This window comes from Streptopelia decaocto (assembly GCF_964273445.1).
Source record: "Streptopelia decaocto genome assembly, chromosome: 18".
Classification (NCBI taxonomy): domain Eukaryota; kingdom Metazoa; phylum Chordata; class Aves; order Columbiformes; family Columbidae; genus Streptopelia; species Streptopelia decaocto.
This window is the reverse complement of record NC_138673.1, coordinates 5280665-5294717: the sequence shown is the minus strand read 5'-3', so window position 1 is coordinate 5294717 and position 14053 is coordinate 5280665. Positions and strand designations below refer to the sequence as shown.

At 50.9% G+C, this 14053-nt stretch overlaps 1 protein-coding gene across 5 annotated transcripts in view; it reads left to right on the top strand.

Annotated features, from left to right (window-relative positions):
• Window positions 1-1306: 1306 nt before the first annotated feature.
• The window catches only part of POR (cytochrome p450 oxidoreductase), a 29024-nt gene continuing 16277 nt past the window's right edge, over window positions 1307-14053 (top strand). Inside the window, exons 1-4 of one of the 5 annotated variants that reach the window (XM_082068276.1) lie at window positions 1307-1387; window positions 3485-3614; window positions 7429-7506; window positions 13157-13349. In XM_082068276.1, the coding sequence (XP_081924402.1) occupies window positions 13171-13349 (179 nt within the window). In that variant the 5' untranslated portion in view covers window positions 1307-1387; window positions 3485-3614; window positions 7429-7506; window positions 13157-13170. Of the gene's footprint in view, window positions 1388-3481; window positions 3615-7428; window positions 7507-13156; window positions 13350-14053 lie in introns of all 5 variants that reach the window. The other 4 variants (XM_082068277.1, XM_082068274.1, XM_082068273.1 and 1 more) reach the window with 4 other exon arrangements.

The following is a 14053-nucleotide window of genomic DNA, read 5'->3' as shown; positions in this document are numbered from 1 at the left end:
AGAGTCTGGGGATGAGCCCTGGGAGCTGAGCTGGCTGTTACCCTGTGTAGTGGTCCTGCTGTGGGAAGGGTGCTCTGGAAACCCCAGCTCTGTCCCCTTGGCTCTTCTGTCCCCACCACGGTGTGAGAGAAAAGCAGTTTGGGCACATGAGGAAAGCAGAAACGACTTGGACCTACATCCCTGCCCTGTCTGGGAGCGTGGGGCTCCTGAAGTGTGGGGGCATCTGGCAGGAGGCACTGATGTCAAAAGAAAAATGGATCTGTCCCCAGTCCAGGCAGCCAAAGGGCCTGATGACCCCAAACCACAGACCACCGCTGTCCTGCTGTCCCCTCGGGCCGGTGCAGGCACATCTCGGCCACTCTGATCTTTCACCTGCAGCCATTCACGTCACAGGGGACGATCACAGAGCAGAGTTCCCTCCGGGGAGCTGGTGGGGGTGACTGCAGTTCCCATGGAACGGGATGTCCCTGCAGCCCTGGGCATCGCTGCCCCAGAGCCAGTGCATTTTGGGTTAGTGTCCCCTCCTCACACCCTTGCTGTCCCCAGCTCGGCCAGTGCAGACTTTGTACCTTACTTGGGGTTTTATTGACTCTGTAGCGAGTGTCAACACGGCGATAGCGGCAGGACCATCACTTTGGATGTGACAGCACCTGTGCGGCCACTGGAGGGGAACCAGCCTTGGGGTGACCCTGCACACGGTGCTGGGGCCCACGACCTGGCCGTGGGGCTGCGGGTGGGGTGCGGGTGTTCTGGTTTTGGCCAGACTGGGCTTGGCAGAGTCGTGACCCAGCTGCACAAAAAAAGGAGAAAGAAAGGTGCTGGTCCCTCTGTGGCCCCAAGAGCTGGGATCTGGGGTTCGAGTTGCAAAACCTCCTGCTGGGGATGTTTCCAGAGCTGCTTGTGAAATTGCACAGTGGCGGCAGCACAAGCGTTAAGAGAAAAGCTGCCCCAAAACACCCAAATCGTCTGGTTTGTGCTTAAATCAGGCACGTTCACTTGCTCTGGCTCAGAGCTGGCCAGGCGGAGCACCGCTCGTTTCCCAAGGACGGGTGGGGGTGACCGGCCAGAGGGCGCTGGCTGCGCCCCGGGTCCCCATGCTCCTGACACCGATCCTTGACACCACCTTGACCTTTGACCCCTGTCCGCAACCCCGACCCCACAGTGCTTCCTGTCCCTTTAAGACGCCTCCACGCATGGCGCGGCGAAGCCGTACCAACCGCGCCGCCGCAGAGGGGGAATCTCCTCCCGCAGGCGCGCTCGCATCCCATTGGCGGGCGGCGGGGGAGGAGCTTTTCCCCCCTTTCGCCCGTGCCTCAGTGGTGCGATCCGCCCTACGTGCCGGCTGCGCCGGGGCTGCGGGGTCGCCAGTGTCGGACGGGCCGGGGCGGTGGGTGCACTGGGGACTGGGGCCTGGGGCTGGGACGCGCGGCTCTCGGGGTCGGGGGCTGAGCCCCTGGGTCGGTCCCCTGTGGCTGAGGGGGGAACCAGGCTCCCGGGTCCCCTGAGGGAGAGGGGAGGGCCGGCAGCTCCTGATGGGGGGGCTGGGATGAGCGGGCCCTCTGTTATATGGGGGGACTGGTGCGGCTGGCGCCCTGTTACTGGTAGGACTGGGGTGACCAGAGTCCCCTGTGCGGGGGACTGGCTTGAGCGATTCACCTGTTATTTGGCGGGAGATGGCTGGATGCCCTGTTATTTGGGGGAGATTGTAGTGACCAGAGTCCCTGTTATTGGGGGGTGTGGTGTGACTGGGCCCCCTGTTTTTTGGGAGGGACTGGGGTGGCCAGAACCCCTGTTATTGGGATTCTGGTGCGACTGGGTCCCTTGTATTGGGGGGTTGGCATGAGGGGGCCCCCTGTTATTTGGGTATGTGGGGGCCCCCCCATCAAGCTGGGGACTGAGGGAGGTGCAAGGCCTGGCCGTCCCCTCCACACTGGCCCCCGCTGAACCCACAGTGGGTCCTGGCAGCCCGGGAGGGGGTGCTGGAGGTGCTGGCTGCCCCACTTGGCTTCCAGAACACTGCAGGGTTGCTTGTACTTACCCCATTCCTGGCTGCTGCTGGTTAGAAACCTTCAATTCACTTCTTTTCCTGGTATTTCACTGCAGAAAGTTATTCCTGGAGTTATAACCGGCACCTTTGCTGTGCACTGGGCTGGTTTGCTGTAATTCCACCTGTTTCTCTTTATAAACTTCAGTGGTGTTGGAAGACTGTTTGCCCCATGTTTTCCTAATGGAGTTTCTTTGGAGAGCCAAGTTATTCCCTTGGGGAATGTGCTTATGGAAGGAAATTATGCAAAACTCACCTTTTGGAAATAATAAAGCTGGAGGGGGTGAAGATACCTGGATCATAATGTTGGGAGTTAGTCATCAAGGTGGAATTGGTTCTTAGGAAGTTGTTTTACTTGCAGGACTAAGTGCAGCTCGGAGCGTGCTTTGATCTGCCAGTTTTAGACCGTGGGTCAGCTTGGCTCAGCTTTTAGAATGTGAAGAGAAACAGTAATGTCTGGTGGAATGCATATAGAGAATAGGGGTCACTGAGGTTTTCTGCCTGATCTGAATGGATTTGGAAAACTGAAATGGGTTTGTATTTTTACAGCTCTTTTTTAAGAAGCAGGAACATGCATCCACTTGAGAAGCTGGAAAAGCACAAGGAAGGATCAGGTCTCTGTTTCTAAATTCTGAAAGTGAAACAGTGTTGGTCCTTCCTTCCGGAGAGCTTTATGCTTTGTGTGGACTGTAGCGAGGAGCTGCAGGATTTAATTATGTTTTTGTTGTTAGGCTGCAGAGTTGTGCTTAGTGGGGTGCACTGATGCACTAATTCCTTTGGCTAGATAGAAGGGACTGTGCTTTCTTTCAGTATTTCTGTAGTTCCTTGAGAAATCCTGTTGAGCTGTTGTGCACTTGCAAAGCAAACTTGCAGATTAATCTGCTGTGCATGAGGAAATTGCTGTTTTGTCAGGGAAGGGCTGGTGAGCCAGACCCTTCCTGGAGAACCTGGTGCTTTCTCAGTACAGCTCTTGGTTTTCCTTCAGATGCGTCTTGTGATGGTTGATTGCTCTGAAACAGGGTGTGCAGAGTGTCTGGATTCAGAGTCCTCTGTGTTGCATGTGGAGCTGATGGTGCGTGAGAACTATATTTGCAAAACAATTTTCTAAAAAATCAGGGAGGATACCAGTGCTACAGGAAAAAACAAACAAACCTAAACAAACCTGACACAACTGAGCCCTTTCTTCTAATCTTCTAGTGTAAAAGCCTTGGACAGTAAGGTGGAGAGTGTGCAGGAAGGAGGAGGTAGTGTCACACAGCTGTCTTAACCCTCTGCTAATTAATCCTGCTCTAATTGTGACAGAGTAAAACCTCTTTCTTTGTCATTCTTTGCAGTTGCCTCCTGTTCAGTCAGTAGTCTCTGGGGTGGTGCTTTCTGGGTCACCAGGGTTGAGCAAGTCAGTGCATTCTGCAACTTTTATTTCTTTTTCTTCCAAAGCAGCTGGAGGAGCTTGACGGGGCCATACGACCAAAACCCCTTGTCCTGAGGGAGGCTTCCTCACTGCTCGCCACCCTTCGTGCTGGAGCTCACGGGCCCCATCAGTGCCTGCTTGTAGAGCCGTAGGTGCGAGGTAACCTCTTCCTTTTGGGTGTTGGCGGTTGTGGAGCATGTGTGGGCGCAGTTGGGTTTGGAGAGGGCGGCTGGCAGCAAGATCTGACAGGCTGGGAGCTGGGAGTGCCGATTTCTTTACCAGGTTCACCCACAGCAATAGCAGCACGTGGAACTGTGTCCGCACTGAAATCTCATCTGATCTTTACTCTCACCTGTGGCTGTTGCAGTGCAGTCAAGGTAATGTGTTTGCTCAGCCCTGAAAGGCAAGGGAAAAGGCTTCCCTGCTCAGGTCTGTGCTCCTGCCATGTCCTCCTTGTTCCTTTCCTCTGGTACAAAGGAAAGGCCACCTGGCAGTTACCTTTGCTGATACTGAACTTTGTTCTGTTTCCTGATGTGGGCTCTCCTGCTTCTAAAAATGTAATTCGCCGAACTTGCATAAGTTGCTTTCCCAATGTGATCATTTGATCTGAGCGGTGAGATTACTTTATAGGCGCTATTGTCGAGAGTCACAATCCCTGCAGTGACAGGTGCACCTCTGCCAAGATTGTTTTTTTTATAGAGTTTGTAGTTTCATATATTAGAGCAAATAATTACAGGTTGCTTTTAATCTCTTGCTGCTTCTCCCAAGTAAACATTAGTCAATGGTGCACTACTGATTGCTCACGGAATCCGGAAAGAGCAGAAGAGGAGTGCCTGTATCTCTGGTGATGTCTCTAGGGCCACAAGTCCAAAGAGTGGCTGAGTTTGACCTATGGTGACAGGTTATTGTAGTATTCTTGCTTAATTATTAGCTACCTCTGGGCCTCTGGTTATTCCTTTGTGAGGAATAACGAATTATTGACTGATTTTCCTTTCCATTCTCATGGTATGGAGTAGGAGATGGGGTTGTTCGGGGTTAAAGATGGGGTTGAATTTTTGTCTTTGGAAAATCTGGCTCTGGCAGCGCATGCGCAAATCTGCGGGGAGGGTTTAGTAACCAGCTTAGGGAGTTGGTGGGTCGGTCTTTGCGGCGCTGGATCTTGCTGCATGGGTCCTTGTGAAATGCATCTCTTGACTTGCTTTCGTGGGTCATCTGGGTTTTAGTGTACTCCAGGCTTTGGAGGAGCAAGCTGATAAAATGCCTGTGAGGATTGTGCAAGCCCTGGTTGTGTAACAGGGCTGCGTGCGTAACCGCTGGAGAAAGGAAAAACCCTGGGTCAAGTATCTTCTGTTTATGTCGACTGTACTGGGGTGGGAGTGGGGAGTTGGGGAGCTGCAGTTTGTGCAACTCAGGATCAGCCTTTCAGCTTCTGACCCCGGTTATGCTCTGCCTGCCTTGTCTGTTGTTCTGTGGCCTTGTGTCCCTTTTTGGCACGGGGATATCCGCTTTGGGCACAGGATTTATTTTTCTGGGGTCTGCTGGTGCATGCTGTTGTGTGTGGTTACAGGGGGCTGGGCTGGGTAGTTTGTATTTCATGAGTGCTCAAATAAAGTAAAATGCAGCTCAGGTTGCCGTACCCAGAGCAATAGGGAGGTCGCAGGGCGACTGCATACGCTTCGAATAGTCAGATGTGAAGCCTGGCTCTGGTACCAGAAGGGCAGCTCTGCTGCTGAGTTACCATGTGATGTAAGGGTCAGTAATACCTCCTTCCCTTACAGCAACGTAGGAGATGAGCATGTAATGTCTGAAAAGCTCTCGCATCCTCAGAGGAAAGCTACCTGAGAAATACAAAATGTCCCAGTTCCATACAAACAGTGCTTGGTTTTCTTTAAATAAGAAAGTCCCCAAAACATACTGTTCTAATCGGTGCTTTTTACACTTTTTAAAACCTTTGCAGGATCTGTTCAACCATGTGCCTCTGTTGCTCTTCCAGCTGTTATTTTTAAAGGAAGACTCTCCAACGAGAGCAGCATTAGTGGGCTTTGCTCTGCAAATCTTACCACTGGAAGAGGTCAGAGTCTGTGACTACCAGCCCCGTCTGTAGTGGCTGCAGGCAAAACCACAGCTTGTCACACCTACCCTCAAGAAATGCAGGCGGTGGGTACAGAGATGTCCAGAGTTTGGAGGAGGATGGTTTCACTGAATTTCCACCTGTGCCATCATTGAGTACAACACTTGCAGAAGAGGCTGCTGAAAAAGTACCATATTTCCCCCCTTCATCTTAGAAAACAAACATGCAAACCAAACAAACATCTTCAGCAGGACCTGAACCATGCCAAACACATGCCTGAGTGGGTTGCCCCTGAGCTTTTGCAGCACAGCCCTCTGAGCAATTAGTTTGTCTGAGTAGTGCCCACAATAGCTGGCAAAAGGATGGTCTGAAACTCCTGCAGGCTGGTCCCAACGCCTGAATATTGGTGGTGTTGAGACCCCTGTTCCACTTTCAAATGATGCCCGAAGCATGACAAACTGATTTTGTCCCTCCCTGAGGAGAGAGGCTGGGGAACAGTATTAGATAGCAGGGGGTTCAGTTTACCTGCTATTCTCAGGTTTTGTTTATCCCATAATCCTGAAAACTTGTTTTTTTCTGCTGGCTCATGTTAATCAGCATGACAAAAGCTGTTCAGGTGCCTGAGCTGGTGAGATGCCCCACATCCTTGTTCAAAGTTGAGAGAAGGGCTTTTATCTGGTGAAAGGAAGCATATAAATTCAGTAATTCTGGGTTGCTTGCTTTTATGGCAGGTTGGCAAGCTTGAATTCATTTTTGTGTTGGATAATGCTTTAAGTCCTTTGGTTCAGTGTCCTGGGCTTACTGCGTAGCCCCACTTTGATAAACACAGAGGGTAGAGTTGCTTTCTGCCTCAGTAAAACCTTTCCTGTTGTTCTTCTTTCTCTTCCTTGCTTTTACAGCTGTTCTGCTGTCCTTGAATGAGACCTATTGGCCAGAAAAAAATATGCAAGCATGACAGTGAAAACTCAAATATGCAATATTTCAAGCCCCAGACTGACCGATGCTGCTCTGCATCTGTCTCATGCCTGAAATAGAAGTTCTGCTGCCACCTGAGCTGATGTGTCAAGGTCTGGTTAGAAGAGACCTTGCACAGCGAGAGTAATTTGCTGTTTTTCACCTAAAAAACTCTGCTTTTGAGTTGAGTGCATGTCTCTTACCCCTCATCTGTTTAGATGGGAGTTTGAGTTGCTGGATGTGTGGTTCTTTGCTTAATGAGAAGTTGTGGGATGTGCTGGGATGTTTTTTAAATATACAGGAAGAAAGTGATACAGAAGTGCTCAGTGTAGTGAAAGCCAAACTCAAAGCAGGGAGCCCGTGCTGACTGGACCAAGTACAGACACTCGTGTGACCAGACTAAAGGTCTCTTATTGAGGGGAAATGTGATCCCAGCATGGCAGAGCTATGGAGGAGTGGTTAATCCAAGGGCTGGTGAAGGCAATGTTAAATAACCTGGCTCTGAGCAGCAACTTCAATGGTCTGCTTTTGTTTTGGAAAGGTCCTTTTTTTCTTTTGTTTCGTGCCAGGTCTCCTTTTACTAGAAAAGAATGGAATAAGAGCTAATTTGAGACTTGCTGAGGCCAGTAACTGGCACAGGCTGATGTAGACAGAGTTTCTTATTCTAATTGGTTGTGTTCATACCTGGAGAGGAATAAGAGAAGATCCTGGCCTCATACCACCCACTAACACGCAGGAAAGTCCTCACTGTGGTGGAATTCAGAAGAGATGGGGCAGAGGTGCCGTCCCCACCGCAGCCCTGCTCGCTTGCTGCTGACCTTCCTTGTGTTTGTGGGGCTCCTCTTCCTCTTGCTGGTCTTGTGTCTTTAGTGGGTGAAAGAAGAAAACGCTTTGCCGGTCACAAGACCGCATTCCTGTTTGTAAGCAAGTCTCTTCCTTCTCCTCCAGGGCTGTACAGAGCGCTGGGGACTCGCTGCGCCTTCCTTTCGGTGCTGCCGTCGGTGCGAGCTCCCGACAAGCTTTCAGGTGCTGTGGGAACAGGGACCTACGAGAGGGCTGCTGAATGGTTTTCTTTTATTCCTCCCAGGTCTTTTAATTGTTTGGGGTTTTTTTGAGTTAAATTCTATTTACAGTCTTCCCATTTTGCCATTGTTTCTAAAGCCTGGGCTACAGGTCAGTGCTGTACAAAGAGGAGGAGCTTCCATTTGCTTTGGCTGCTCATTTCCACGCTGTGTCTCCCCTCAGTCCTAAGGCCGTCTTTTGAAGCTGTGCCATGATGCTGGTGAAAATAACTAATCTCTGGTTTAAAACTGTGGTGTTTGTGTGTGTTGTGGGTTTTTGTTTGTTTGTTTTTAAGGCTTCTTGAGGCTGGTCATGTCCCTGATCTGTGTTGTGCCATGGTCAGCATGAGAGAAAGGGGGATCCCTGGGTCAGGCCAGGGACATGGTGGGGAGGGGGGGTCTGGTCACCTGGGAAATCCAGGTTGATCCTTCTCCATCAGAACAGAAGCTCTTGCAGACCTCATGATAATGCTCAGCAACTGTGACAGCTGTTGCCACTTTGTTCGCTAACGCAACGCACGTATTGAGTCAGTGACATGCGGGTCCCCGTCACGTGGCTGCAGGAGCAACAGGAGCTCTCTGCCAGATAACATCTGCAAGCACTGTCCCTTTGTGCCCTCCCCTGGCGTGGCTGTGGGGCTTTTACTGGGAGTCTGAGCCGGAGAAAGCCGCGCTGAAAGAACCAGCGGCTAGAGGTGGTGGTGACTTGCATGGATTCCCGTTTGCAAGAAACCAGAAAGCAATCCTTCGGTGAGTGTCCGTGCTGGGGGTGAATGGGGCGGCTGGAATGGAGGAGCTGGGCAGTCTGGGGCTCATGTTGGTGGTGAGGTGTGCGGCCAGCTGGTTCCTGCAGGCATGGTTTGACTTCACACCCGTGTGCCTGCCAGCACCCAGCTCCCTGCACCCTGCCGAGCTCCCTCTGTGCGGTGCCGGCACCAGTGCAAGGGTTGGGCGGACGGTCACTCATGGCATTGCATGCGCGTATGTCTCTTGATTCCTCCTTTGACTTGCTTGTCACAGATTTTTGCGTGTACACGTTGCAAAATAGAGTTCCTGCCTGCAGCTCCTGTGTTTATCCACAGCTGTTCACAGGGTGATGCTGCTGCTTGGTGCCTGTTGGGGAAACTCCAGCTGTTCCAGTAAGCTGGGAGATGGGGGTGCAGCCCCTGTGCCAGGGCAGGCAGAGCCCGTAGGTCACAGCACGATGCATGTGGGTATGTGGGGAGCCCTCTCTGCTTTACTGGGGGGCTTCTTGGTGCTCCAGGCTGTGATCAGCTGCAGGGCTGATCAGGGGGTCGGGTATCGGTGGCATGGGGAGCAGCCCGGGGCTGCCTTGGGTCAGCAGTTTTCCCTTCTCCTTTCCCTCGCATGAGCAGGGCTGATGCTGCGGGTCACAGTGTGCTTGTGACGGCACAAGGCAGAGGAGAGCCAAGCATGGCGCTCGGTCACTCATTTTTTGGAGCAAGAGTCACAGGTTGCAGTCCTGGCACCAGGAGGCCAAATTGTCCTGAAATACTTGAAACTTGTCGCAAACATTTAAACAGAAGTCTGCTTCAACTCAAAAGAGCTGACTTCCTGCCCAAATCACCAACTTAAGTGTCAGAGACAAGGCTTTTTGGTCATTAGAAGGTTCTATAGTGTGATTTGCAGAAACATCCTTGTATTTTGCAGACAGGGAGACCTCCCAGCCACGTTTCGTGACCGTGACGCTGTTCCTGCCAGCTGGGGTTGAGGGATTCATGGTGCTTCTGGGGCATCTGCTGCACCATCTCCTAATGCTGTGTGCAAGAGAGGGCAAGAATAGAGCTCTTTGGGTTGCCAACCACTTGGCTTTTAGGGCACTCCCCATCCCTTCTTGCTTGTTGTAATACTATTTTTTGTTTATATTTTAATATTTTTAACCCTGTGATGTGATAGCACTTTCAGGCCACGTGTAAATCATGGGGGATTTGAGGATGCCTGGCGCTGACGGTGCTTCCAGTCTTTTGCTTCAGAGATGTGCATGAGTATTAAGTGTTTACTTATTTATTTATATAATATGAGAAGGAAGTGCAGCTTTTCGGCAGCACGGAGATGTGCGAGAGGTTCCTTGGTGATGTGAGTGACTGTGAGCTGCTGTGTAGCAAGCAAATTCCCAGGTTTAGGAGCTGCGTTTGGAGGCTGAAAAGCTGTGCTAAAACACAGCATCCCTTGACTGCAATCTTTCAAAATGTTGTGACGTTCCTGTGTGATGTGCACGCCTCACATCTCAGCTGAGACTGACTGCTTTACACCAGATACTCTGTGCATAACCGTGATCCAGGAGCTGGAGCCATGACTTGAAAATAAAAAGAGGAAATGGGAGTCTGCCTTATCTTTATTGAGGGTATAATAAACATTGGAGATACAATAACTACCCTTGAAACTGGCGTCAGGGAACTTTTACTTCTCCATCATAACTTCTTTTTCCCTTAAAAAAAAACAACCCTGTCTGATTCTATTGAGGTCCTTCCAGAGACTGCAGGATTTTCCTGATAGCTAAATTCTATGTAAGAGTCAGATTTCTTTTCACTGGAAGTTAGAAAAGTACTTGTATTTGAAAATGAATTGCTGTGAACTTCTGGAAAGTAATTATGACAGCCAACCAGGTCAGACTGAGATAACTTGAGGAATAATCTTCCTGTGCTAGGTGAAGTGAGTTCAATAAATAGTTCCTGAGTTATGACAACCCTTTAAAAAAAGAACTGTGAGCTCTGATTTCACATCCTTTGCCTTTCTCTTGCTACATCTAAGGAAACCATTTCCTAGGGGTGGGGATGGTGAAGGGAGAGCAAAAAGAATAATCTGTAGCTAGGCTATAGGACTCGAATAACTAAATGTCCAGGACCAGATGGGGCCCATCATCAAAACTTAAAGCAGTTCTTGTGTCTTTGGTTCCATCACTAGAGAACTGTGTTTCCTTCCAGGGTTAGAGGTCAGTGTATATATATAACTTCATGCTATGGAGACTTGTGAATGAAAAGAGGAGGCCAAACCAAACCCTGGTTCATGCACCAGACCCGTAACCTCCAGAAATGGTTCTGTTCCCTCCGGCTGTGAGGAGTCAGCGGGTGGTCCAGCTGCTGCAGCAGCTGGAGGGTTCCTCTTTGAAGCTCTGGAGAGCTGCAGCATGCTGAAGGCCAGGAGATAATACAGGAGATAGCACGGCATCCTCCCCCACGTCTGCCCGCGCTGCCTTCCCGGGAGCTTCCCTCCTGCTACGGCATCGCTGCTGGGGGAGCGGAGAAAGCAGCACCCCACATGGTTCCTGCTTGTCCCTTCTGCTCTGGGAGGCCAGCAGCTCTGCTGCTTTGGGCACAGCAATGAACCACTGCTGGAGATGTAGCCCTGGCTTTGCTGATGGGCCCAGGAGCTTGTGTAGCCTCTGTGTTCCACCCTGGGCCGGCTACTGCTCACCGCACCCACGTCTAGCTCGAAACTCCCCTCCACGTGCAGCGTGTTACACGGGATGCTGCTGTGCTCCATGCAGGGGGCTTTCCTTGGGCTTGGCAGCTGCCAGGGCTGGATTTGGTGCTCGGAAGGGAAGGGGTGCAGCTCCTGCCCCAAACCAGCTTAGCATGGTCTCTGTCAGCCTTTTTTTTTTTTTTTTTTCTTCTTTTATGGCTTCCTCTGAGCAAAGGTTTGTTGCTGCCTTATGTGCATGGGAAAGGATTTGTGAAGGCGCTAAACCAGCGATGTTTTTCCCCCCACCGGTGCGTTCCCTTTGTGTCAGTTGCTCAACCGTCTCCTCGCTACTTTACTGGGACCCAACACGGAGCAGGAGAGGGGCCCTGCTGGGAGCTGTGCTGTTGGCAGCTAAGCTCCAGTTGTGGAGGCTTTAACTTAACAGTTTAGTCTACAGTTGTACAGAAATAACACCCAGCAATGGAAAGCCTGCCTGCAGGGGCGGGAGGACAGGGTGACCTGCCTGATGGAGAGAAACAGGCAATTTGCTTGTCTGCAGTCGCATCGCTAACATTTTTCTTCCGCCCCTCTGCTTAGTGTTGTCTCTGGGAAGCTTTGCAGTGGTGTTTTAGTGCCTTTCACAGTACAGTCACTTGCCAAATTCTCCACTGAATTAAACTTCTTGTGGGGCTGAGAGCTGGTTGGGTTGCAAAAACACCCAGGAGCCCACTGGTGGTTGCTGCCAGGTGGCCGTGGACTTTTCCCTGCACCCTGCAGGGCTGGTGGCCCATGGCAGAGAACTTTGTTCCCAGAGCTGCACTTTTCCTTGATGGAGTGACAAGGGCTTCTGATTTGCTGAAGACCTTACCTGGTCTCCATAGTTAGCACTCCCTAAGCATCACCTTCTCTTTTCTTCCCAGCTCCTGTACACATGACCATAACCTCAAACTTCAGTCAGTTTTATTTCTCAGTGCAGGTATAACTTGGAGTTTGCTGCTTCTCTCACCCCCCTCCAGGGAAGACGTTTGGGAGCTTTTCTGTGTCAGGCACGGGTTTGCTGAACAGGTCAAGTCTCTGCTCCTGGCTCAGCCATGGGACATGTCCTTTCTCTCCGGTGGCACACCCACGGCTCTGAGTCACTATTCTGTGTGAAAGTTCAAATGTCCATGGTGTCCTGGGTTCGCAGGGTGCCCAAGTACAAGAAAAGAGTCACTTTGCCCTTACAAATCAAGTTTCGAGTTAATTATCTGTTTGCTCGGACACAGTGCATCCTCGTGCGTTGGGAAGATTATCTTGCGATCTGTACGAGGGTCAGGAGTTCAGAGCTTTGGCAGAACGGAAGGCGGGAGCTTCAGGTGGTTCCCCAGGTGAATGACAGGGGCCATAGGGCTAAATGGGGACTTCTGGCTGGGTGCTCATTCTTGTGCTACCACAGACTCTGGGTATGGCCATGGGCAAGTCACAAGTCGCTTAAACTCTGCCTTGGCAAGTGGAAAGGAGTAATTCAAGGAGATGGAAGTTAAACCGGGGAACATAGAGGAGGGGACTGGGAAACCAGAGGCCCAAAAAGAGGTGGGTAGTAAATCCAGTCTGCATGTGGAAGTGGATTGTAAATCGGAAGCGTTCATCATTTGTGTTGTGATGACCTAATGTGGGGATGCTCTACAGAAGCACCATGCCACAGTCCTGCTCTCTGGTTTATAAGCACAACAGTAGGTCTGGGGCATCGTTTCACCTTGTGGAAAGGAGGGAGAAAGCCCCAGATCTGTGGGGTGACTAGAAGAGTGAGATCTTCTCCCACTAACACCACGTGGGCTCCATGGTAAGTGCGTTAATAAAGGTTGGCTGTGAGTCCCTATTGAGTTGTGCTGGGGCGTTAGGAGCCAGGCTGGACTCCCTGGCTGGAATGTGGGGCTGCTGCAATGGTGCTGGTAGAAGAGGAGCAGAAATCACTTCTGGTGGCTCCACATGGATGCAACGGGAAGGGAAAAGTTTGGTGGAGCAGTGAGATACTTTGGGACACAAAAGGTTCTTACAGTATTATGGTGCAAAGCCTTTCTCTGAAGAGTTGCTGGACTGCCTTGTGCTCCTGGGAGTAAACATGTAGTGGAAATGCATGCCCTGAATGTCTCTTAATGCTCTTCTGTGGCACTGTGTGACTGCTGGTGTTCATTTGTTTTTCCCTCTTGCAGTGCCTCTGACCGCCATGGGGGACGCCGCCATGGAAATGAACGTCTCCCCTCCTGACAGCGCTGTGCAGCAAGACTCTCTCTTCAGCATGACGGACGTGTTTCTCATCTCGCTCATCACCGGGCTTTTTACCTACTGGTTCTTCTTCCGCCAGAAAAAGGAGGAAATCCCAGACCTCCCCAAAATGCAAACAGTGTAAGTAACAACTCTCGGGCAGCATGGGGTGAGTGTAGCTTTCTGTCTTGCTTACGGTGGGTCCTTGGAGGCTGTGTGGGAAGTTCATCTGGATTCTGAGAGGTCCCCAGCTGTGGGGACTTAGTCCCAAAGTGTGGGGTTTTTTCCCTTGTGTTTCTTCTGAGCTGGTCACCTTGCCATGCAGAAATCCCCACGGAAGAGCCAGGCTACAGTTCTGCCTGACCCCACCGTATGGCCCAAATCAGTAATTTGTTTTTTGCAAACAAGGTGAAAAAAAGGCAGAAAAGCCCCTGGCTGTACTTCAGAACTCCTAAGGATTGCTTTGGCTATTCTCTGTGTTTTCTGATAAAAGCCATGTTTACATAAATCTGGAGAAAGGTGGACTTGCTTTTAAGCAGGTTTCCTATCAGAAATCTTATCTACCCTTAGCTGTGAAGAGAAGAAATAGTCTTTGGAAGCTGGGTGGTAGTTCCTGGCCATGAACTGCTTGGCAGCTCTTGTGAAACTTGCTTGGCTTTGATGCCAGATTACCGCAGCAGCAGGAGACTGGATTTGGAGAGGGAGAGGTCCTTGTTCCACCCTGTCTTCTGCAAAGAGCTTATGGCCAGGAGCGAGCTGCGTTGGTGGAGATCTGGGTGCATTTAGTCCCTTGTCTCAATCACATACCAAACTTAACATTGGTTTTCTGCCGGGCTTTTTATCTT